Genomic DNA, 27195 nt, shown 5'->3' on the forward strand with positions numbered 1-27195 from the left:
ATTTTGAATCTCAAAAAGCTTAATTAAAAGAGCATTAATTGAACACCTATGACAAATATATACATAAAGGCACTGGTGATCTAAAACTCCTGTGCGCTAAAATAAAAGCTTCATATAAGCTACTTACGCAAAGGTCTGATAGTGGATATCCATTGTATTGATCTGTGCAGCATCCACTCTACTTTCTTCAGGTATAAAAATCCTAATTTTCCTTTAAAAACCCATAGTTCCTCAAATCTAAATCTACATGGTTTTAAAAAGAGGTTGACCCCACCTCCTACTTTCTTGAATGAATATATATGCTCCCACACTATCCAGTGAGAATAACACTTCCTTCTGAATGGGATAACTGGTTCAGGATTTAGTTTATGACCTACCTCAGGTCAATGAAAACAAATTTGGGGTCTCTTGATGAAACACCATCCAGGTGTTTTACTTCTACCTGGATGTTTGATCTAGAACTGTTGGTGGCAATTGTTCTTGCCACCTGTTGGGAGGCACGTGTCCAAGAGTAAAACAAATAAGAGGAAGCAAAGACTAAATTGAGGCAAAATATCAGAAAAACTGAATATTGATAATCTAAATCCAGCCACACTACCTCTGGACTTTTCAAATATGCAAACCAAAAAATTAACATTTTTGCTTAAACCAGCTTGCATTAAGATTTTTGATGGTTACTGCTATATTAATAGAAATGAACATAAAGCTTAAGGTTTTATATTTGATTCCAAATCATATACATTGTCATCATCATTAATGGATTTTACAAAGTTAAAATATAAATGGACCGTTTAAGCAGATTTTTTTAAAAATAATTGATCGAGTCTAGAACTTTAGGACCTTACTGAGTAAATTTCAAATCATTAAAAGAAGTATGTTGAAGATTTAAAGAAAAATAAATTTTAAAAATGATTGTTTGTGTTGTTATTCTGCTTCCAACCAAAGCCTAACATCTCCTTCTTGATAGAGAGATGATATATAGATAGATAAACAGAGAGATACATACATACATACACACATACATACATATAGATAGATTCAGATCTCTCTTATTCCCTTATTCTCGATAATGAACTTCATAATTAATAGCAATGAAATATTTCAAAATGCTGCAAAAACTGTCTATATTTGCTACTTCCATTAGTAAGAACTTTCATTTAGGATACAGTTCACATTGTATTTTTTTTTTAAGATTTTTATCTATTTATTTGAGAGAGAGAGAGAGCATGAGCCAGGGGTGGGGGTGAGATGGAGAAGCAGGTTTCCAGATGAGCAGGGAGCCTGATGTGGGACTCGATCCCAGGATCCCAGGATCATGACCTGAGCCAAAGGCAGACGCTTAACCAAGTGAGCCACCCAGGCACCCTAGTTCACACTGTATTTTAAAGGAAAATATATTTTGTTATTTTGTAGAATATTTAGCAAGGATTACATGCCTTAATATTATGCAAAATGTCAAAAGAAACTTAAATATTACAAAACACAAAACCAAAGGCCATGTTATTATTTTTTTACATAAGAGCATATTTCAAAGGGATGAGTTAATTGACATTACTGACTGAGAAATTATGAAATAATGTTTTCATTATAAATGAAAATTATCAGTTATAAAATTATAAGTTATGAAATAATGCCAAAGAAGGAATGTCTGGCTTATTCAACTAACTAAAATAAAATATCTATCCTCCTGCTTCAATATGCTTAATATACTTGCTTTATTTTGATACGGTATCATATTCTATCCTTACAGATTTCTTTCATCTCTACTCTAAAGATAAGAACTATCCTATCCTCTAAGATAAGAAATATCAAAAATAAAAAATAAAGATAAGAAGTATCCTATCCTAGTCTAGGAAATTTTTATCATAAAATTTAGAGTTTGCCTCACTATTCTTTCTGTTGATCACTATTCTTTTTGTGTGAGAGGAGCTCAATTGTTTTCACACCCAAAACATGAGCTAAAACCCACTGCTGCTCTTTCAGCACAGCTGCGTGTAGATTTTGTTCTTTATATTTCACTTCTAATTCAGCTGGCTTTTGATTCATAAATATTTTAGACCTTCTCTTCATAACCTTCCTCTGAAATGAGAACAGAAAACACAAGTATGCAAAGTTTCTTTCAGGTCTACCAAAATAATGATGAATAAATGCCTCATAAATGAAAGTACAATTTAACTGTCAAAGTTTTATAATTCACTATGAGTGGTTAAATTGTTTTAATGTTTTCAATTAAAACTCAATGCAAGTCTAAAAAAAAAAAAAAGGAGGAGCCAATCCTGATTATGAACTTAGCATTATAAAAGTGAAAAAGAAATAAATTGTTGGGCATCCACATTGTTATTTGCAAATCAGGACTAAATATTTTAAGATATTAAATCACTAAATACTAGTTAATTTAAAACAGACAATTGTCTCCAATAGAACCACACATCCCTCTTAGATTCTTTATATTTAAGGGCAAAAATAATATATATTTTCAATAGAATTATTTAAGGATATACATACTTGAAATATATTATTGCTCTTGTCATTAACCCCTGACCATCAAAAAATTCTTAAAAAGTAAACCTTTTAGAAGTCAACCAGAGGTAATGATAATAATGAGAAAAGAGACTTACATGATCAATCAGTTCACGGACCATTCCATTCCACTGTCCATTGGCATCATCCTGAGCTCCATATTTTCCATCCTCCACAAGTCTAATTTCATATGTAAAGCCAAGGATTGTAGATAACTCTCTGAGGAGGTCAATGCAGTAGCCCTCAAATCGATCATTCCCATAGAGAGGCTTGTCAGATTTCTTAAACAGGACGTAGGGTTCTTCCTGGAAACAGTAAACATGAAGGTAGGAGGTATTAGTTAATCATGAAACTATGAGAATTATAGCTTGCCTTAGAAGATAGAATATTTCACATTAATTTAGAACAATTTTATTTTTGCTAATTGTAATTAATATAGGGTGAAATCCTAAGAAGGCAGACTACTTTGGGAATATTTGTGCTTCAAAAGAGAATATTTAACTATAATAATTTCACCATGACTATATAATAAAAATATGTTTTTATCTTATATCATATGTAAGAAGTAATATATAATGTGATATATGCTATAAAATACATAATACATAAGATCCAATTTCACATGATTACAATATCCCAATTTGAAAAATATCACTTATTCAATATCTGCTGTGCTATTTCAGTGGGATATATTGATGAAAGAATGAAAAAAACTCACTACCTAATTGCCTACTATGCACTGAAAACTGGAGTAGGGACTTTTATATATTACCACATTTCGTCCTAACAAATATAAAAATTGTAACTACTATATTTATAGAAAAAAATAGTAACTTACTTTGGAATATAGAAAAAGAAAACATTTATCAAGTGTTTATGCATTCATCCAACAACACTTTATGGAGCACCTACTATGAGCCAGCCCTCCTCTATATAAAAGAGAAATTTCTGAGTCATAAAGTTCATGATATAGATGAAGAAATCAATAATAAATGTCTAAAGAAATAGAACACATAACTTCTGATGCTGATAAATGGCATGAAAGCATAAAATAGGGCAATAGGATACAGAACAACCTTAAGGTACTTGGCAAGATAAGAGAGGACAAGACAATATTGAGTAATATGTCTGGAAGTCTTTACTGAGATGAGAGATGAGGTAGAACCTAAAAGATGAGAAAGAGTTTAGCCATTTGAAAATCTGAAAGAAGAGCATTTCAGGTCAAGGACGCAGCAAGTAAAAGCCCTGAGGCCAATATGATACTGGTGTGCTCCAGAAAGAGGACTCTTGCCATCAGAGTGACTGAAGTCACATCCAGGAAGTGAGGGAATCAGTTGAATAAGGTCCGAATGAAGAGAGAGTGAGGAGCCAAATCCTGTAAGGCTCTGCACAACAGGCCCTATTAAAAATTCATGTTTAATTAAGTACTAAGAGAATCCATGTGTTAGCATATTTTTGTGGGGCAGGTGGAACATGGTATCCTGTGAATAAACCAGAGTGCAATTGGCTCTAATACTTACTATCTGACCATGGGTAAAGCCTCTGGAATTTGCTCTCTTAGAGAAAGATGCTGCAGAGTGGAAAAATTTAGAGGAGGTTGCCCTGCCAGTCTGTCTAGAAAGGTGATTACCTTCTTCCCGACCCCTGGAGAACAACAATCATCCCATGAAGGTCATCACACCTAAGGGCATTTTGGATATGATAGTAATGTGTCCTCTTGCCTATACTCACCTCAGAAATAAGACTAATTCCATTTTTCTTCCCACCCTGTTGACCTGGCTTATCCCTCTACTGTTTCATACACACTCTAGCCTGACCAGTTGCTGTTCTTCTGATGTTCCCACACACTGCCACTGAATGCTAAAGAACTCCTGTTTAGAGATTAGCACACTGTTCCACATTTTCAACTAATTTTTGGAATGCCCTTCCATCTTTCTGCTTTATTGGACCATATCCCACGCTCTCTCTTTACAGTTGCTGTTATCCAGTGAAATTTGAATCAGAAGATGTACTAAGTGGGAAGGGAAGCCTTTACTTTTCAAATGTTTACCTACTGGATGACAATTTTGCTTTCTTTCCCAACTCTTATCATTATTCTCTATGTATTCAAAATCCACCTACATGAAGCATCCAACATGGTGTCTCCGTCCTTTTACCTCCTCATTGTCAAATCCTTTCCCTCACTAGGATTTAGCTTCTCTCTCCCATGACCACAGCTACACTCTGCAATTGTCAGAAAATGATCTATCTCTATATTAAGATTTCTAAAACCTCATTCATCTAGCTCATTGTTCAATCACACCCACGCCTACAATTCTTTGGTCCTATAAAGACCTCTAACCCAGTGACCCCCTACACTTTCCCACTATCCATCAATCCCCTTCTAACCTCACTTCTGACCTCAAAACCTTGTCTGGCCTAGGTCTCATGGTCCATTAGCATAATTTCTATGCTATACACATCTTCAAGTCTCTCACCACTTTTGTGCTAGCGTACTTGGCCTTACAAAAAAACATGCCTTACATGACATTTTTTTTCACCATGCCAACTCCCAAAGAGCTGAACAATGTTAATTGTTTACACTTACAATTAAAACCCTCAAATGTTTGATGGTAGGATCTATTTTCAACTCTATGAGATGGACATTTTATCCATTCTTCTTTAACCTCACAACTTCCTGCTCTAATACTTAGTTGATTAAGAAAACAAAAGCAATCACATGTCATGCCCTTACATACCCACTGCAAACCCCACCAAACTCATCTACCTGTATTCATTTTCTCTTCCTTTGTCTACTGCTATAGAGGAACTAGAACTCTGCTTATTGGGCCAGTTCTAATAATTATGTTCCGATTCTTGTATTAGGCAGGGTTCCAACACAGGATGCCACTTAGAGCAGAGAAGTGATTTCAGCTGAGAAATACAACCAGTCTAACCCAACTACAGAATGTTTCCATGTAGATAGAAACCATGACCTCATTTGTCTCCCTCCCTTTGATCTCTTGCTGGAGCTTCCCACTGGTCAAACCGAATCAAAAGCCAGGGATACATGAATCTATTGATATAATCCACACAAATCAGATACCTGGGACAGACAATAGAACAAAGAAAAGTGGAGGATGGATCTGGGGACAAAAAGGATGATACATAGTATATTCCCACCATCTTTCACTTGCTCCAAGTCCTGATTAGCTGAGTTATCTTGTATCTCCTTCATAACCAATCTGTCCCTTTACATAGAATCATTTTCAAAGTATATATACTTATTCCAATAACTTTCACTTAGTCCCATGACCGCCTTCTGCCACAGCCTAATTTTTGTATTTCTCTTTATAGACAACTATCCAGAAAGATTTGTCTACACATGCTACCTTAATGTTCCAGTTATCTGTCCATCTACTGGAGTGACTTTTAGACTCACTCCACTTAACTGATCTTGACACAGCACTAACAACTTCCAATTTGCTGAATCAAAGAGATGTGGCTTTATTCTCTTTTTACTCAGCCTCTCAGCTGCATTTGCAAAATGAACTATCACCCCCCCCCACACACACACACACACACACGTACTTTTTAACACTCCCCTCTCTAGCTTGTGCTACATATTCTTCTTGGCTTCCCCCTACCACAATGGGAACTCCTCACACGATCTTTTGCTACTGTGTTTTTTTTGTTGTTTTTTTTTTTCTTACCTGATTCTAAATGTTGATCCTCAGCACTTGGCTATAGCCCCTCTCCCCCCCCTTTTTTTTTAAAATTTGTCCCTAAATGATCTTACCCACACACATTAAATTCAGTAACATCTTAAGCTGATGACTCCAAAATTTATATACCTGACCCAGACCTCTCGTAGTGAGCCTTAGGCCCACATATCCAACAGCACTTGTCAGTACCACTTAATGTCTCACAGACATCTCACATTTAATGTGCCCCAAATGGAATTCATCTTTTTCTTAAAACTTGTATACCTTTTCTCTGCTTTCAAAAAATAACACCATCATCTACCCAGTTACTCAAGCCAGTTACTGAGGCATCATCCTTGCTTCCCTTTCTTTTAGTTCATTCACTAAAGTGTAACAAAATGATCTTAAAGTATGTATTTAATTATATCCTCACCACTACTTCAAACCAACTAATAGATGACCAATGCATTTAGAATAATATTTGACTTCCTTGCCATGACCCCTGAAATCTGTTTTACCACTTGTTTTCACATTGGCAAATGGCTCCAGCATTCATAAAATTGATCAAGTCTAAAGCCAGGAAATCACTCTACCTCTCCATCCCATCCTTTGGAAATCCTGCAAGTTATTCTATCAATACATATCCCAAATCTATCAAGCTCCTTCCATCTTCCCTGCTTCCATCATGGTTTGTGTAATCTTTATTTCCCCTATGGATTCCTATAGTAGCCTCTTACCTCTACTTTCCATTTCTATGTTCCCATAGTCAATTCTCCATAGAAAGTCTTGGTGATCTTTTAAAAATTAAATATGATTTTATCATGCATCTGCTTAAAACCCAACAGTGACTTTTTATTAAAACTAAAAAAAAAAAAAAAAGGCAAAACTGCTTACCCTGGTGGTCACAGGCCTGCACACTTTTCTCTCTGACCCTAGCTTTTCATTCCTCTCTCATTATATCCCAGATATACTGGTTTTCCTTCTGCTCCTCAAACTTACCAAACTCATTCCTGACTTGAGGTCTTTGTCTTGCCTTCCTTGCCCCCCCCCCCCTTTTCTGACTGGAAAGATCTTTCTAGGATCTTCACATGGCTGTTTCATTCTTGTCATTCAGGTCTCTGCTCAAATGTCGATTCTTCAGCACTAGATATAAATTGTGCGTGTGTGTGTGTGTGTATACATACATACATACAAACATACATATATGTATTTCCTTCTAAGTTACTTCTTTCTTTGCAAATGTTTTGTTTTCTTTATAGCATTTACTTTAATATGAAGTTTTATTATTTATCTGTTTATTTATTATTATTTAAATTATATTTTTTGGGGACGTGTGTTTCTTTCTCCCCCTTTTAGAATATAAATAATGAGTGTAAGGACATTAGAGATTACATTCATTAATATATCTCAGTGCCTATAAAAATGACTGGCAACCACGCTCAGGAAATGTGCTGAATGAATAAAATATTCATCATGATGAAGGCTTATATTCTACATTTCCTTCTTTGACTTCATCTTTTCCTTAAATTCTAAATATTCTGTTTTCTTTCAGTTTCTCAAATAAAAAGCAATTTTCTGCCTCAGAGTCTTTTAACATATTGTACTATGAGTCTATAATGTTCTTCAAATGGTGAGTTCCCTTCCTTCCTTTAAGGTTCAAATTAAATGTGAAATCTTTCCTGAACTTATTTAAAGGAGTCCTGTTATTCCCTATCTCAACACTTTATTTCCTCAATTAATTCATTTTTAAGTTATTTTATTTGTTGGCTTACTTGCTTTTTGTTTGTCTCACTTGTTTGGAATATAACATCCATATTGATTAATTTTAGTATCTCCCATGCTTAATACTGCCTGACACATAGTAAATGCTAAGTAAATATTAGTGGAATAAATGATTGCTAAATTAGTGAATTCTCTGACTCAATTTTCTCATCTCTAAGTGGATTTAACAATTCTTTTAAAATTGTTTTGAGAATTAAATAAAAGGAACCTAGTAAATATCAGCTTCTTAATGTTATTTTAGCTTCGAACAATTTTCAATGGACTTTTAATTTCTTTAATTTTAATTTTTTCTTAATTTTCATTTTTTTAAAGAGGGAGGGAGAGGGGCACAGGGAGAGAGAGAGAGAGAAAATCCCAAGCAAGCTCTACGCCCAGTGCAGAGACCATTGGAGTTTCAATCCCACAATCCAAGACCATGAACTGAGCTGAAATGAAGAGTCGGACGCTTAACCAACTGAACCATCCAGGTGCCTCAATAGACTATTTTTTAGAACAGTTTTAGATTCACAGTAAATATGAGTGGAAAAGAATTCCCATATACTCCCTGACTCCACACATACCTAGCCTCTCCCACTATCAACATTCCCCACCAAAGTGATACATTTGTTATTTTTGATAAATCTACATTGACACATCATTTTTAAAAGATTTATTTGTTTATTTGAGAGAGAGAGAATGTGTGAGCATAGGGAGGTGTTGAGGGAGAGGAAGAGAGAATCTCAAGCCGACTCTCCACTACGTGTGGAGCTCAACATAGGGCTAGATCTCACGACCCTGACATCATGACCTGAGCCAAAATCCAGAGTCAGTTGCTCAACCAACTGAGTCAGCCAGGTGCCCCTATGTTGACACATCATTATCACTCAAAGTCTATAGCTTACATTAAGGTTCATTCTTGGTGTTGTACTTTCTATGGGTTTTCACAGATATATAATGATACATTATAGTCCACCATTGAGGTATCATACAGAACATTTTCAAAGCCCTAAAAATCCTCTGTGCTCCGTCTATTCATCCTTCCCTCCCCTCTAACATCTGATAACCACTGATCTTTTTTATTGTCTCTGTAGTTTTCTCTTTCCCAGAATTCATATAGTTGGATTCATACAGAATGTAGCCTTTTCATATTGACTTATTTTACTTAGTAATTACATTTAAGTTTCCTCCATATCTTCTCATGTCTTGATACCTCATTTTGTTTTAGTGCTGAATAATAGTCCATTGTCTAGATGTACCAGTTTATTTATCCATTCACCCATTCACCTACTGAAGTATATGGCTGTTTCCAAGTTTTGTCAATTATGAATAAAGTTATTATAAACATCCATGTACAGGTTTTTGTATAGATATAAATTTGGTAAAACTCATTTGGAAAAATACCAAGGTATTCCATTTTTAGATCATATGATAAGAGTATGTTTACTTTTGTAAGAAACCACCAAACTGTCTTCCAAAGTGGCTGTACCATTTTGCATTTCCATCAGCAATGGATGAGATTTCCTATTGCTCCACACCCTCACCAGCTTTTGGTGTTGTCAGTGTTCTGGATTTTAGCCATTCTAATTGGTTCTAAAAAACCACTATATAGTGGTTTTTCATTGTTGCTTTAATTCAAAATTCCCCAAGGACATATGATGTTGAGCATCTTTTCATATGCTTGAATGGAGTTTTATTAGAACTATTTTACTATTTAAACTATTTTACTAGTTGGACTATTTTATTTACTAGCAGGACTATTTCACTAGCTTCTTTTATTCATTGTCATTTTTCAGAGAGGCTAGATCATTTTCCCAGGTCACATAGCCAAGAAAAGATAAAGAAAAGCTAAGAAGAGGCAAAGCTAAGAACTCAGGTTTTCTAAATTCCAAAATACATACTTTCCCATTATTTTATGTTGCTTTCTATACCAGAAGAACATTTGTAGAAAATCTATATGTGCTGGATTTTTAAATGGAATTAGGTCAAGCACATAGGTATCAGAAATTAATTAATTAATTAACTGTAAATTCACAGCTAGATATTTGGGCTTACCATAGGTAAAGGACAGTAAGAATCTTAATTTTTAAGTAATATGTTATCACATATAAAATTTATTCTCCAGGGGTACAGAGAGTACTACCAATGTGACAGATATGGTTTTCTTCCACCCCTGCAGTTATTATACCCTTTTTCCTCTCTACTCTTAGTGGCATGCTAGCCTTTTAAGTTAGAAAACACATTTCCAAGGATGACAATTTAAATGCCCTTGTTACCTTGGAAGAGGAAGAAGCCTTGCAGTTAAACAGCTTTCTTTGCTGGGTATTTACATTTCAGGAATATTCAGGTGTCTCTTTTTCTGGTTTCCCCACAGAAACATTTTGAAAACTTTTGAATATGTTAACTATAGTATTTATCTTATTGAGTAGTAAGTGCAGATACATATATATATCATATATATATGTTATGTATAGTTCAGAAGATATTTCTTGAGCAATTTGTATGGCATGATAATAACTTAAATTTCCATCAAAAGCACCAAATATCATCACCAAGCACATAGCAGGCTTACAAATAAAATGACTACTATACTGAACTAAGTGGAAATAGATTGCTCTCTTCAACTGGGGAAGCCAAGGGAACTCGAACTAGAAACAAAACATTATAAGACAGGTAAATTGCCCTATCCTCAGGTCTCAGGTTAGAGATTTGAGAAGAACATAACATATTCCCCTGCAGAAGAGGGGATGGCCTAAGAATTTGGGGCTAGTGGAATGGGAATCAAAAGAAGCATGTCGGCATAATACATTAATCCTATCGAATTCATTCTTTGATTTCATTCAGTTTCTGGTTTATAAACAAATGGATGTGTTGCTGTTTTTTTAAGTCACAAAAGGTGACCATTTTTCAGGCTCTATACACTAAGTAATAGAGCCATCGAATATTTTCCAAGCACCTACTTTGTGCCAGACCCTGTTCTGGGTGTTTTCCTTGGATAAACTTATTTATTTCTCACTATAACCATGTGAAGCCCCTAATATTATTATTTCTATTTTACAGATGAAGAAACTGAGGGCAAGAGTGCTTTTGCCCAAGGTCAATAGCCAGCATACAACCTGGGGAGTCAGACTATTGGGCTATTTACCTCCACACTATATTTTCCACATTAAATGGCTTCTAGTGATCATTACCAAACTCCATGTGAATGCATAATTGCACATACCTCGTTAGATAACTTAATATATATTGTATGACTTTATTATTTTTTCAATCAACTGAGATTAGCCACTAGGTTAATGTAATGCATGCAGAATGGTAATGCATTTACTAATTGAACAATGCAGTCAAAACAACATTGCTGAAAATAAGTAAATATATAATCCAAAAAATTCATTTTCTACATCATAAATGATCTCCTTTCCAAGTAAGAACACATTTTTAACATAAAAGTGCTTCAAGAATTTGTGAAAGTAGCATATTTTAAACCCAACAGATTTAGGTAGTAATATATGAGTTCTAAAAAATGCTTTTCCCCTCATTTGCACTATCAAGTCATCATTGTCTCTATTTAAAATTTTTGTTCCAAAATATTTACAGTATATTTTTTACACAAACTCACATGAACATCAGGAAAAATATGATGGAAGTTAGTGATTACTGAAGTATATTTGAGGCATGTGAGGGATTTTGTGCAAAAGGTACAAAAGCAGAGCAAAAAAATTTTTTTAAATTATTAAGCTATTTAAATCTCATTAATTCAGCTTTTCCTAGTAACCATCCTACCTATTAACTTGAATCTCATCACCTATAAGCTAATAAGAAAACTTCTCTCATGGGCAAATAAATGTGTTGATCCCTGTGAGATTAAAGTCTATTTAAGTATATATTTTAAACAGCTTTTAATATCACTAGAAAAAAAATGTGGTCTGAGTGCACCTTTCTAGTATTTATGGATCTCCACAATGTAAAATATCATTCTTCCTATATTTAATTCTGATAAGTAAGACACCATTTTCCAGTTGTGTTTCCTATGTCCAGCAACACTGTGTCACAAGATAGTTTACACTGAGTTATGACTCTCCTTTAGACTCTCTTTCTCTATTTCACACAGCATGAGGATAAATAATAACCTCATGCAGGAAAAGAAAAATGGTACCAGAAGCAATTACTGTACCACATACTGAGTTCAATGAATAATATGATAAAACTCTCCTGGGCAACTTTACTGATTTCTCATATAGTCTTAAATCTCCACATCAGCATTTGCTAGAGGTAAAGGCACTTCATTCCACTGGCATCTGTAATAAGGATTTGTCAGCATTTCCACTATCAACCCCAGTTTTAAGGAACCCAATAACTCATGTATTTTTATCTGCATTAGACTGAGAGTTGGCAAAGAATATAACCAAAATGAAGTTCTAAAAAAGTAAAATATGTTTTAAGGTTGAGGGGAACAAAATGCTTTATTTAAATATAATAAAACTTTATAATTTTTAAGCTCTAACTCACATATCCTCCAGCCCTTACCTAGAGCTAAATTATTTTTTCATATGTTAACCCCTGAACTTTCACTGCCTTACTCATGATATTCAAAAGTTAGGGTCATAAAAATGTAATTTAATTTTAGACATGTATAAAATATATCCCTTGCCATTTCAAGGATAAGGCTAACCTAACTAATTTATTTATTTATTTAAACATGTATTGAACTATTATGTACCTACCATTTTAGGTATCAGATATACAACAATGAAAAACAAAGCAATACAGAAAATTTTCTGCCCTTCTGGAACTCCCAATCTAGTAGTGAATTTGAGATTTTTATCTATTTTATAGCATTCTGTATTATTCACATGGCTACTTTTCTTCCTTAATTACCAGAGGGGAAATATTGCCACAGTGTACATTTTTGAGACATACTATTATGCCTTATTTTAGAGTAGGACCTATGACATGATGACCCTCAAATAATTCATTTGGGAAAACAGAAATGAATATTCAGTTAGCCTTAGTCTGGTTCTGAATTTACCCTTATGACAAGAAAACTTTTAAATGGCAACCAGCTAAAACTCCAGTTGCTATGGGTAACAATATTCTCAACTAAGAACAGTATCAAAGCATTTAAAAGATATTTTTCATGGTTATTAATTTTTCCTTAATGAAGATAGAGTTTGCTCTCTGTCTCTCTCTCTCTCTCTCACACACACACACACACCTTTTTTTAAAAAAATAGCATTCCTATAGGTCAAATGAAAAAGGCACCATGGTTACAATAATAACATCAGATTAAAATGAAATTATGGAGATTAAGTTTAAAACTGAGCAGTTCATGTGTTCCTGACAATCACTTATCTCCCTCAGTCTTCTTAGTCTTGTATACACACTCTGTGTATCCTATCACTGCCTTCACACTGAAAGCATTAAATCATAAATACTACTATGACAGAGCAGCTCGGTTTTCAAGGAGATCAAGGTGGGTGCTATGAAGTTGATTGGAAGTGGAAGGCTAATGAATGGGCAGCATGAAGGGCAGGGGCAATGGTGCTGCTGACATTGGCTCCTGAGGAAGGTGAGTCAGCTCTGTAAAACTACAGAACTTACACATTAACATGAGGGAGAAAAAAACAGACCTCAACATCTTGCCCTGGCATACTTAAGAGAATGCAAAGTGGAGAATTATACCTTTAAAAGGAAGATTAAGGGTGAAAGGACATTACCATGGACAGCAATACTAAGATGGGTAGTTCTTCAACAAACAAGTCATCAACTCACTGTATCTATCTGACCATGGCAATCTATTGCTCTAATTGGCAATACTTCTGGGTAGATTAAGAATACATAATGCTTGATGTGATCTAGAAACAAAAGAAACAAGCTTATGATAACAATCGGAATGCTTCCCCAATACTAATACATATTTCCAATTGGCATGTTTTAATTTTAAGTAGCCACCACCATTTCTGTATGGAGTAGTGACATATAGGTAAAAACAGCAACTCTAAAAAGGGTCAATGAATTACCATCCTCTTAAGAGTACAATTCTAAGCTTATCTGATGCTTAGTGAGCAACAGGTAAAATTTTGTAAATATCTACATTTGATAACTTCATGATAAAATATAAATATAAAATATTTTTGTTTTCCACCTAATATTTCATCCACCGATTTATCCATCCATGCATTCATTAAACAAATATTTTTATGTGAATTCTGTATAAAGATGTCTAGAATAGAGGTCAGCAAATTTTCTCTTAAAAACTAGATAGTGGATATTTTTGTCTTTGCAAAAGTTGCAACCACCCAGCCGCCACTGTAGAGCAAAAGCAAACCCAGAAGCAGTGAAGAGGCTGGTAAAACTGTTAGAGTTTTTAGGAATGCACTTTTTAGGAACTCTGGAATCTAATTAAAAAAACAAAAACAAAAAACAAAAATCAAAAAAACTTACAACAACCAGGGAGATGCTTTGTAAAGAGAAAAACTAGAATTTTGATCAGAGAGCTCTGGTGCCATATCAATTTACTCTGTTAGGACTATCCTCCACTCTCAGTTCAGTAGCAGCTTTGAAGATGGCAGCCTGCATTCCTGGTGCAGATCGTGGGTATTGGGGGAACAGTATGGGCCTAATTCTCAAAGAAGGTAATTCTGTGTTTTGAGCTGTGTAATGGCTCCCCGAGGAGACTGACTCAAGGGCTTGCCTTTGTTTCCCCTACATAGGAACTTCCTCAGGAGGAAGCCGCTTCCCAGGTGGTGTTTTCATAAACATTTAGAGGCAAATATATTGGCCACTTCCTCCTGTGCAAGATACAACAGAGACAAGAAACAGAGCAAAATGCCTGGACAGAAGACGCTGGGGAAGAAATACAATTAGGGCTATAAAATGCTTCGCATATTCAAGGGATTCTAGAAGCCCATTCACAGGCCTATGGCAGGAAGTATGCTCAGAAAAGACTTGGGAAGATCCTAAGCACCTACCTCTGGCTGGACTTCAGGCTCTGTAAAAGCAGGAAAGGAGGGATAGGGCATAATTCTAAACTGCTTGCCTAAACAGTGAAAACTAAAAACATTTATGAAAGAAGCTAAAGAAGATACAAATAAATAGAAAGACATTCTGTGCTCATGGACTGAAAGAATTAATATTGTTAAAATGTTCATACTCCCCAAAGCAATCCATGGATTCAGTGTAATCTCCATCAAAATTCCCATGACACTTCTCACAGAAATAGAATAAATACTTCTAAAATTTGTGTGGAACCACAAATCACCCAAATAGCCACATAATCTTGAGAAAGAAGAACAAGGCCAGAGGTATCACACTCCCTGATTTAAAACTATACTACAAAGCTACAGTAATTAAAACAGTATGATATTAGCATAAAACCCCACACACAGGTCACTAGAACAGAATAGAGTTCAAAAATAAACTCCTGCATATATGGTCTATTAATTTATGACAAAGGAGGAAAGAATATACAATGGAGAAGAGAGGGCCCAACAGTATGACGGAAACTTTGCTAGGTTTAGTACTCTGCTGGTATCCTTTTGAAATTCTTAACTTTTTAACAAGAGATCCTCATTTTCATTTTATACTGGGGGCAGAAATTATGGAGTCAGTCCCACATGCAGTCAGCAATGAGAACTACTGAATTAAACAAAGAGTACAGTAAATGAAAATATTTTGGAGAGAGAAAATGATTCATATGGATGTTGGAAAGAATGAACAGCTCTGTATGATTTAAGTGAAAAGAAAGCGTGGAACAAAAAAAAAGATAGGGGGTGATAATATCATGAGGATCTAAGTTAAGAAATAAACTTTATTCCTATAAAAGTCTGAGAAAGCCATCTAGATGTAATCACTGTGGATCAGCAGTGCTTGAATTCATATCCTGCTTAGAATGACATTCTCTTTCCTAAGATTATTTTTAAGCATTTGCCTAAAAATCAATTTTGGTGTAGGAAATGAGGTTTAGAATTTCTTTCTCCAATATTCTCCCTTTAGGTATTTTCTCACTATTTAGATACTGGATAAATCTGAATGCATGCTTGAGAGAGTGAGAAAGCAAGCCAAAAGAAGGAGGACATGATTTGTCACATGATTGCAAAGTGTAGTCAATCATTAGGATTCTGTTTCTTATAATTTAGTGCAACAATTTGAGTTTGAAGGCTCTTTGTCTTAGAAAGGACCCAACATTACCTATCCTCAAGCTCTATTTCCATTTCTCCAAAAAGAGTGGAAATATGAGAAAGTCCTTGTGCAATGAGAATTATCCATCAATGGTCAGTGGTAGTTAGCAGCATGTGTCTGCTGAAAATTCTTTTTTACATAATGGATGGTGAGCTTTCAGCTGCTGCCCTTTTGTAATCAGTAAAATCAACAAATGTTTATTGAGTACCTATCATTAAAAGAATATACCTACTATAAAACAGAGTTGGTTCTTCTAACCACCTTTTAATCTAGTTGAAAATAGAGAATTTGCACAAAAAATGCAAACTAATGATATAAGTTTTCATGTAAGTGCCTAAGAAATAAATTATATAGGTAAAAGGACCATTAGATGTGAGCAAAAGGAAAGTCAAGATGTCCCAAGGAAGTTAGATAAATCATCCTAGAGAAAAGGCCACCCGAGAAATGGGTTGTAGAATGAGTATACATTAGATAAATGGGGAGAAGTAAGAGTTGTTCAGGCAAGAGAAATGAAGTGAGAAAAGTTGTAGAAAAGAATCTTACTGGTGCATGGCCTGAAGAAGAGTGATGGTTCATAAGAGGAAGATGTTATAAAGCCTTGGGGGAAAATAGTAAATGTGAGCACCATTCATTGCTTTTTAATTTTTAGATTACTTTGTACCCATTTAATAGTATCATTTGCTGATAATTTTGTACCAGGAACTATGTATTTTTCAAGTTTTTATTTATAATACTTCAAGTTGCATATTATTACCCATATTATAAAGTTATGGTAATTTGCCCAAGGCAAATCATCTACTAAGTGGCAGACTCAAGATTCAAACCTAGATTTTCTGACTGCCATTTGTCCCTTCAACCTGCAGAAAAACCCTTTCTCAATTAGGTATTCAAATCAGATACCAAATACGAACTCATTTTAGAAACAGTCTGCTCATCTGCTGTTTATTAGTAGGTTAAACAGTTCATGGATTTGCATATGTAAGTAAATTTCATCATATTTATCAATAGACTTCAAAGTTAATATGGTCTAACCTAATGTTGTCCACAGTATATTCTTCTGGGAAATTATCCCACAAGTTTTGTTTTCAACAAAACATTGTTCAATTAAAAATATTTGGAAATTTACATATTTTCATTCCTTTAAGATATCCACAATACATATGAACTTACTGAAGACTCAGTGATAAAGAAACCCAATGAATTTACCTTAACACAATATTTTCCAAAAACTATTTAACCACACAATAGTTGTAGTGTGTCCCTCATCACATACCTATCAGAACAGTGGAGCATACTATGAAATTCTGATGTAACCAAATGATGAATATTGCTATAGAGCATAGAAAGTGCTCACTGTATTATGGAAGTAGTATTTTGTTTGTAATGTCAGAGAGTATCATATTTGCCAAAAATTGCAAATTTAGATGTTCAAAAGGCAAGATATAAATTTGATTTTTTTGAAGAACGCAAAGCTGTGACATATTATAAGCAAATATTTTATGGTCAGTGATTCTAGTCACATTTGAATGAAGTATAAAATATTCTGCATATAATAGGAAATGTCCAAACAGCCATGTGGCAAAGACATTTCTTTTCTATTAGTTCTCAAATGAAGTGGTAAAAAACATTTTGTTTATTTGTTTGTCCAATATTGGTTTATTCAAACAAGATGGTGAAAACAAATTCATGAGTTTATTTTTTTTAACTATTACTGCATAGAACCAAAGCTAAGAGAGCTCAGAACATATAATTTATAGGACTCAATACTCACTTTTGTTTAGGCATCTAATTAATGACATAAATTAATGGCATGAATGTCTTATGAGGAATGCACTTAATGAAATACATTGACTGATGAATGGATAAGGACCTGGGGACTCATCTGTTATTCTGGATTTCTAGGGGAAATCACTTCAGAGATGCTAGTAAAGCAAAACTCATATACATTTTCTACCAGGAGAAGAGGTCTGTACCTTCCTTTTTGAGTCATTGTGGTGGGGTTAGGATATAGTCTGTCATTAAAAGTACCAGTTAAATCTCAAATAAAGAGAAGCAATTAGGAATCAATGTCAAGTAATCAAGTTGTGATTGAAAATGTAAAGATCAGAACCTGATAATCAGATATTGATCAGAAAGTAAAATTAGGTTGGGGGTACCTGATATAATTTAGGTCTATGGGTCTTGAAAGTCTCATGATTGTCACCTTATCAATATGGATAAAGGACTCTTGAGCCTGACTCAAAAGACAGTGTATTTTTTTTCTATCCCAGACTCTTATCTTCCTGGGAAGCTCTGAATGTATAGCTATTTAGCCAGAAAGAATACAGCAAGTTTTAGGAGATAATCCATAGAAATATCAGGAAAGAAAGAAATGTGCAGTGGTGTAGATTCACTGATAATTCACATGTGCTCTCTAAGTGAACAATATCACCTATATTCATGATGCCAACCATGATCTATTTTGGTAACTCCAAATCTCATCTCCAGTCCAGATCGCTCTCTTCAGCTATGGAACTATATGTCTAACTGCCAACCAGATAAATACACCATAGGAAATTTAAATGTAATATGTTCATCTTTTATTACCCCAATTCTGCTTTTTTATGTCGATTATGTTTCCAGCAATGTTTATCAGGAAAATAAAAATCTTCCTAAACTCTGATCTCTTTTTAAACTTCAATTTGTAAACTGTTACTATATAGCCCCCATTCTCCACCCCATATATCTTTTGAATCTGATGTCCTTCCCTTCCAACCCTTCAGATATCACCATAGTTTGGACCTTAACAGCTCTCACTCTTGTAATATTCTCTTGGTTGGTCTCACCAAATCCTATCTCATAAACTACAATTCTATCTCCAATTCTAAGAGAGATTTTTTAAAGTCCTGACTTGATCATATTGTTTAGGTACTTAAAATCTTTCAAAATTGCCCCATTCTGAATAGATTAAAATCTAAATTTCTTCATAAGACCTATAAAACTTCCACTCTTCAATTCTGTTGTCTGTCTGCTCACCCTCATTCATAATTTCTCTTCCACATTCTTTGCTCTCTATCTGTAGTGGACTACATACAGTTATTTATAAAGCTCAAAGACTTGTGAAAAGTAAGCATTAGCTCCACCTCTCCTAATTCCTTACTAAAGTAGTTCTGAGGCTATGGGCAAATATAAAACCTCACAACAGTGAACAGTAAAAATAACAGTCTTAGAGGCTCATAAGGGAAGGGAGGGAAAAATGAAACAAGATGAAACCAGAGAGGGAGACAAACCATAAGAGACTCTTAATCTCAGGAAACAAACTAGGGCTGCTGGAGTGGTGGGGGGTGGGAGGGATGGGATGGCTGGGTGATGGACACTGGGGAGGGTATGTGCTATGGTGAGTGCTGTGAATTTTTTAAGAGAATGAATCACAGACCTCTACCCCTGAAACAAATAATATATTATATGTTAATAAAAAAAAAGAATAAGAGTCTTGCCAAAAGTTGAGGGCATGGAATCACATATGTACAGACAATTATGTGGGGAGGTTAACTGGTAGTGTAGGAATGTTGTAAAAACACTGGAAAAAAGGCATAACCATGTCATCAAAAAATGGCTTCGTTGTACTTAAGAGATAAAGCTTGTTATATTTGGCTCTTAAGAAATAAGTTGTCAAGCAGAGTGAAAAAGGAGGGCCAAATGCTGTAATGAATTCTATTTGAAAAAGAAGAATGGCCTCTTGCAATGGAAAACTATAGATACAAAATTCAGTCTGCTTTCTTGTTAGATGTAGGTGGCACCACTGTTCCATCATTGTCATAGTGTATTGACAATGGCAGGGAAGGGTAGTCAAGTTGGTCTACTCATCCAGCTAGAATTCATAACCTTTTTGATTTTATTTCTTGAAAATAGACAGAGTTGGGGCACCTGGGTGGCTCAGTTGGTTAAGTGACTGCCTTTGGCTCAGGTCATGGTCCCGGAGTCCTAGGATCAAGTCCTGCATTGGGCTCCCAGCTCAGCAGGGAGCCTGCTTCTCCCTCTGACCCTCTCCCCTCTCATGCTGTTTCTCTCTCTCTCGTTCTCCAATAAATAAATAAAATCTTTAAAAAATATATATACAGAGTTATAACGCAATTGATGAAGAAACTCCACCTATCATTTTGAAAGACTTGACATTAAATATAAGACAACAGAAAACCAAGAAGTTTGCACCAGTCAAAAGTAAGTTCTCTAGCCTGTTTTCCCTTCTTGATTGAGAATACTAGCTGCCAATCTGCAGGATTCCTTTCAGAAATTATGCAACATAGAGAATGGATACATAGATTTAGGTATCTGTCAGACCCTCCAGATGGAAGGCCAGATTCCCTCCCAAAACATTCCCATTATAGTGCCTTACTCTAAAGTGTGAATAGACATTTGAGAAAATTTGAGTGGAGCCTCTAACATCAAGATAGAAATAAAACAGAAAAATAAAAACAAAATAAAGAAACAATACAAGGAATAGAAAAAAACTTCAAAAAAAGGAAATATAATGAATCAATGCTACTAAAAAATCAGAATGTATAAAAGTTCCTCAAAATTAAAAATAGAGGTAAACATAAATTAAGTGCACTAAAAAGAAATGAGCTACCAAGCTATGAAAAGACATGGAAGATTCTTAAATGAATATTAGTAAGTGAAAGAAGCCAATCTGAAAAGACCACATACTGCATGATTCCACTTATATGACATTCCGGAAAAGACAAAACTATGGGGACAATAAAAAGATCAATGATTGCCAGGAGTTGGGTAAGGGGGTTAACAGGCAAAGCACTTATTTTTAGGGCAGTGACAATACTCTATATGATACTCATAATGGTGGATACATGTCATTATACATTTGTCCAAATCCACAGAATGTGCAACACCAAGAAAGAATTAAAATTTATACTATGTACTTGGGTGATTATGATGTGTCAGTGAGGGTTCATCAATTGGAACAAATATACCACTCTGGTGGGGGATGCTGATAATGGGAGAGGCTGTGCATGTGTGGGGGCAGGAAGTATAAAGGAAATCTCTGTACCTTCCTCTCAATTTTGCTAGGAACCTAAAACTGCTCTAAAAAAATTGTCTTAAAAATATAAACAGGGGTGCCTGGGTGGCTCAATTGGTTAAGCATCAGACTTGGTTTTGGCTCAGATCGTGATCTCAGGGTTGTGAGATGGAGCCCCACAAGAGCTCTGCACTGGGTGTGGAGCCTGCTTAAGATTCTCTCCCTCCCTCTCCCTCTGCTCTGCTCATGCTCTAAATGAATAAATAAATAAATAAATATTTAATTAAAATTTACATTTTATAATATATAAAATTTTTATATGTATCAACAATTGATGGGCTAAAGTTGAGGAAGTCTTTCAGAAAATAGAATTTAAAAAAAAAAAACAAGATGAAATTACATGATAAAATTAGAAGATCATTATCATCTGGGGAGATTCCAGACAATACTAATGTTTAAGGAGTTCATCAATTAAAATAGAATCTTTGGGTATAGGACCTACGCATCAACATTTAAAACAAAAAAACAAGGTAGCTCAGTCGGTTAAGTGTCTCTGCCTTCAGCTCAGGTCATGATCCCAGAGTCCTGGGATAGAGTCCCACATCTGGCTCCCTGCTCATCAGGGGGGTCCTGTTTCTCCCTCTGCCTTGCCACTCCCCCTGCTTGTGCTCTCTGTCTCTGACAAATAAATAAAAAATCTTAAAATAAATAAAAATAAAATGAAAAAAACCAGAAACTGTCATTTACGTGGTGCTGAAAAGTGTAGTACTCAGTTAAACCACATCCGGAGGGAGAGAGACAATGAGAAAAAGACAAAGAGGAAATTATTAAATAAATAATATTTAAAAATATCTGAGAACTGAAGAACATGTGTTTCCAGATTGAATGATCCCAGAAAGATTCTGGACCAGCGCTGTTGAATAGAAATATAATGCAAGCCACAAATAGGAGTCACATATGTAATTTAAAATTTTCTAGTAGTCACATTAAAAAAAAAAGTTAAAGTAACAGGTAAAGTTAATTTTAATAGTATATTTTATTTACCCTAATATATCTAAAATATTACATTTCAACATACAATCAATATAAAATTGAGATCTTTTCCTTCTTTTTTTAATATCAAATCTTTGAAAGCCAGTGTATATTTTGTACTAACCACACATCTTTATCCAACCTAGCTAAATTTCAAATGTTCAACATCCATGTGTGACTCTTAGCTACTATAATTGGATAGCCTGGATCTAAACTCTAGAGAATGTTCAAAAAGATTAATTTTTAAAAGTTCCACACACCAGAGTATATCATTCGTGAAATTTCCAAGCTTCGGGAATAAAGAGATGATCCTAAAATTGTCCATAGGAGAGAAAAATACAAAGGATCTGGAAGGGATCAGAATGACCATGCACATCTGCATGATGGCAACAGGAGGAGAAGACAAATGGAGTAATGTCACCCACAGAATTCAACCTGTAATTCTATCCACAAGAGGCAATGTTTTTCAATATACAAGGGCTAAAATGTGTGTCTCTCATGTGACCTTTCTCAGGATGTTATTACAGCACATACTCTAACCAAATTAAAAAATAATTGAAAAATAAAAATCCTAGGATCCAGGAAGTGGGGTTCCAGTAAAGAAGAAAGGCAAATAGAATTTTCAGGATGATGGTGAAAGGAAGTCCCAGGATGACAGCTGGGTAAGAGGCCTAACGCAGAAGGAGATCGGTTTGCAGCAGAACACATGGCTTCAAAATATGCCTCCAAAGACATAGAAGAAACTCCTAGGTAATCTGATACCTCTGCCTATACTAACAGAAGTTTTTTAAAGCGTGGTAAGAGCATTTGAAGATGAATTAGTGATATTTTCATAGAAAGCTGCAAATTGATTTAAAAAAAATTTAAATGTTTTATTTATTTATTTGAAAGTGAGAGAGAGAGAGAGAGAGCACAAGCAGGGGGAGGCACAGAGGGAGCGGGAGAAGCAGGCTCCCCGCTGAGCAGGGAGCCCGATGTGGGGCTCCATCCCAGCTGAAGGCAGACAACCAACTGAGCCACCCAGGGGCCCCTAAAATAATTTTTTTTACCTAGGCCCACCCTGGCCAAAATAAATCTATAAAAATCAATCACAAAGATAAAGGAAGAAACAGTTTCTTAAGCATTAAATAGTGGAAAATAAAACTGGCTAACCAGAAAAGGAGAATTATACCAATGAAAAAAATATCAAAAGTGTTTTCAAGAAAAAAATCTTGAAAAACTTAAGAATTTTATATTCTAGCCATTTTGCCATGTAACTTATGAAAGGAATGAAAATTAGCAAACATGTACTCTTCATTAAAAAAACGGAAAAAGTACTTTCTGACACCAATCAAATAATAGCCCTAAAAATGGCAAAGGTGATACTTAAAAAGACCATAAACACTGCATTTAGTAAAACTAAGTTAAATCTAAGTTTCTCTCAATACAGGTAAAGAACTGTGTAGAATTTAAAAAGAATTTTCAGAAAACATATTATTTAAATGCATTATCTAATGACTATTACCTGAATTTCAAAGCCTGGTGCAGTTTGAGGGATGAAGGTTCTGCCTGACTCCATAGCACTCTGCTAACCATAAAGCTATGCCACTTTCATTTAACAAAAAAAGAAAGGAGGAGGAGGAGAAGGAGAAGAATCTTCAAAGCACTTTTCAGAGAAAAATTAGCCCTTATATGAATTTATCATTAAATAATTAAAAATAAAATAAATAAATGGAACATTTAAATAATAAAAAGCTAGAAAATTGACAACTAAGAAACACAAGAAAAGCAGGAGGAAAATAAGGAAATAGAAAAAAAGTGAAGCAGTAAATAGGAAAGAAAGGAAATGACTAAATTATAGACATCTTTTAGTAAAAGCAACAGTAATAAAATAAGCTCTCTTAATTAACCAACTCTAAGGAAAAAAAAATTTAAAAACACAGAATTTCGGGGCGCCTGGGTGGCTCAGTCGTTAAGCGTCTGCCTTCGACTCAGGTCATGATCCCAGGGTCCTGGGATTGAGCCCCGCATCGGGCTCCCTGCTCAGCAGGAAGCCTGCTTCTCCCTCTCCCACTTCCCCTGCTTGTGTTCCCCTCTCTCACTGTGTCTCGGTCAAATAAATAAATAAAATCTTAAAAAAAAAAAACCCAAAAAACACAGAATTTCACATGAGAAAGGGACTCAGTAGAGATTATAAAACTGGTATGATGACATTATGTGAAAATATGTTGGTAAATGTGAATACCTTGATATATATCAATCTACAATATATCATTGATTCAAAAAAAAGTAATAAAATGAATACGTCAATAGCTATAAAAGAAATTCTAACATTTCAGAAATCTTTCCAGAAAATACCTAAATAGTGTGGAATTTTTATTTTTAACCTAATATGAAACCAATGATCTCATGATATGCAGGCTGCTTTAGAGCATAGCAAATGCTGAGAAATCAGTTCCAGTCTTCCTAAGTGAAGTTAGCATAACACTGACATAACAAGCTAACAAGATGGTTAGATGCCCTAACTATGGAGCAGTCACTACCAAATAGTACCTGAAAGCAATATAGCAAATAAAACAGAGCTATCCACTGAAATATGTTTCAGTCACAACCAATAATATAGTTTATCTCTGGAATACAACTATGATTACCATTCAGAAATTGATTAATATATTCATCAGAATAAGTACAACTAGAAAAATTAATGATAACCTGTATAGACAGCCAATGTATTCAGTAATTCCTGAAAAATAATTAATTTGAAAACGAGGTATGTAAAGTCTTCTTGAGAATAAATCTATTATCATGTAATATAAAATAAGGAAAACAGTCTCAGAGAATGAAGTTCTCACCAAATGCAAATAAAAATAAAACAGACAAAAGCAATTAAAAAGTAGTAAAGGGAGATGAAATTTAGCTATCTATAAGATGTATGATTAAATTTCTAAACTACTAAAGATAATTATAGATCTCTCTTTTTTTTTTTTAAGATTTTATTTATTTATTTGAGAGAGAGAGAATGAGAGAGAACACATGAGAGGGGATAGGGTCAGAGGGCAAAGCAGACTCCCTGCCGAGCGGGAGCCCGATGCGGGACTCGATCCAGGGACTCCAGGATCATGACCTGAGCCGAAGGCAGTCGCTTAACCAACTGAGCCACCCAGGCGCCCAATTATAGATCTCTTTAATATAGAAATATTTCCACAAAGTGACTCAAGGTAAGGGAAAAGTAAAATAAACTATTTTCCTATAATTTTGGCATAAAAACATAAAATCACATCATTTGAACTCCTAAGTAGGGTCCACAAACATGCTATTTTAGAAAATGATCAGCAATCTGTCCCCATAAGCACTATTTGATGGATGTTCTACTGAAATTATGGCATATGTCTCCTTTTAACTTTAGTTTATGTATCACTATGGTTTTGTTGCTTTTAGGTTGATTTTTTTTCCCCTGAATCCTCCTGAAACTTTTATTGGAAAGTTAAGAGGAAGTATATCTTTTACAGTGGTGATGAAGATCGCTTCCATTATAAATATCTCGTGACTACTTCGATTACAAATTTGCAGACAATTATAATAATTTACACTCTAAAACCAACACTGGAATTTAGAAAAGGAACTCCAATACTGACAGAGAAAATTAAAGATGAAAAATAGAGGACAAGCCTAAACAGAAAACCAGGTTCTTAATGAAGGGGAACGCTATGCTTTGTTCCTTCAGCTTCTGTTTTGCTTTATTTAGATCTGACCCAAGAACATTGTAAGCAGCTCTTCTAAAGTAAGAGTCCAGCCCTTGTGTCTGCTCCACAGCTGGTACAGGGGTGCCAGGCCGTCTGCCAGGCGAGAAGCCAAGCCATAGTCAAACACCTGCAAGTAGAATAAAGAAGCGATATTCTCACGTTCTAACTTCAAAAGGTTTGCATGTTTTTCCTCTGAAAATAGTTGGTTGATATTATTTTCACCCTAAACGGCTTCAAAAATATATATATTTTTTTATTATTTAAGAAAATTTCATGGAAGCATTTATTATGATGGTGAAAAATAATAGAGATTTTTGGAGGCTTATTTTTAATTAGCTAACTTTTGGTTAGTGAGGATGAAGGAAACGGAATCTTATAATTGGAAGATGATTAAAAAATAAAAGAATTCTCTATCAGTGTTATGGAATGAAATATATTTACATGCTTATTTAGATGATCATGTTTTATAAAATATTTTTTAAAAAAATCGAAGTAAAAATTGTTATACATAAATGATTCATTTATAAGGTATTCATTTGCTTCAATTTAAAATTTAAACCTGATGACATTTAACAAGCATCTAGTATCATTAACATTTGTAAAGAGCAATGACTATTTGGTTTTATAACTTCTTATACTATCCAAGGTCTGCAGACAATTTCAAGCTTGTAATTTTACTTCCTTACCACCACTGTCCAAACTACATTTTAATCATTCTAAAATAGTCTTGTAATTTTTTTCTTAGCTAAATTAAGGAAGTTTCATAAAATGTATGTAGTAAACTTTGATCTTAAAAATGGAAAGGGATCGGGGCACCTGGGTGGCTCAGTCGTTAAGCGTCTGCCTTCGGCTCGGGTCATGATCCCAGGGTCCTGGGATCGAGCCCCACATCGGGCTCCTTGCTCAGCGGGAAGCCTGCTTCTCCCTCTCCCACTCCCCCTGCTTGTGTTCCCTCTCTCGCTGTCTCTCTCTCTGTCAAAAAATAAATAAAATCTTAAAAAAAAAAAAAATGGAAAGGGATCATAGATTTAAGGGAATTAGTTTAAGTACTAGTATTTCATTACATTTTAATGATTTATACTATTCTAAATGTTGGGAACATATGTAGAAACTTAACTGGACAGGCTAACAATATTTTCCAATTCACAGTCCCAAGAAATGACCAACAAAAATAAGCAAAAGATCAGCACAAATAACAGCACAGTTGATTGTTATTACCCCATTGACAGGACAGTGTTATTTCTTTCTTCCCTTAGCCTCTGCCATTCCAACTGTGGTGCTTTTA

At 34.7% G+C, this 27195-nt stretch overlaps 1 protein-coding gene across 2 annotated transcripts in view; it reads right to left on the minus strand.

Annotated features, from left to right (window-relative positions):
* The window catches only part of GRIK2 (glutamate ionotropic receptor kainate type subunit 2), a 666284-nt gene that overhangs the window by 216058 nt on the left and 423031 nt on the right, over window positions 1–27195 (minus strand). For both annotated transcript variants that reach the window (XM_021693614.1, XM_021693616.1), the window contains exon 10: window positions 2619–2825. In XM_021693614.1, the coding sequence (XP_021549289.1) occupies window positions 2619–2825 (207 nt within the window). The remainder of the gene's footprint in view (window positions 1–2618; window positions 2826–27195) is intronic.

This window comes from Neomonachus schauinslandi, chromosome 8 (assembly GCF_002201575.2).
Source record: "Neomonachus schauinslandi chromosome 8, ASM220157v2, whole genome shotgun sequence".
Taxonomy (NCBI): Eukaryota; Metazoa; Chordata; class Mammalia; order Carnivora; family Phocidae; genus Neomonachus; species Neomonachus schauinslandi.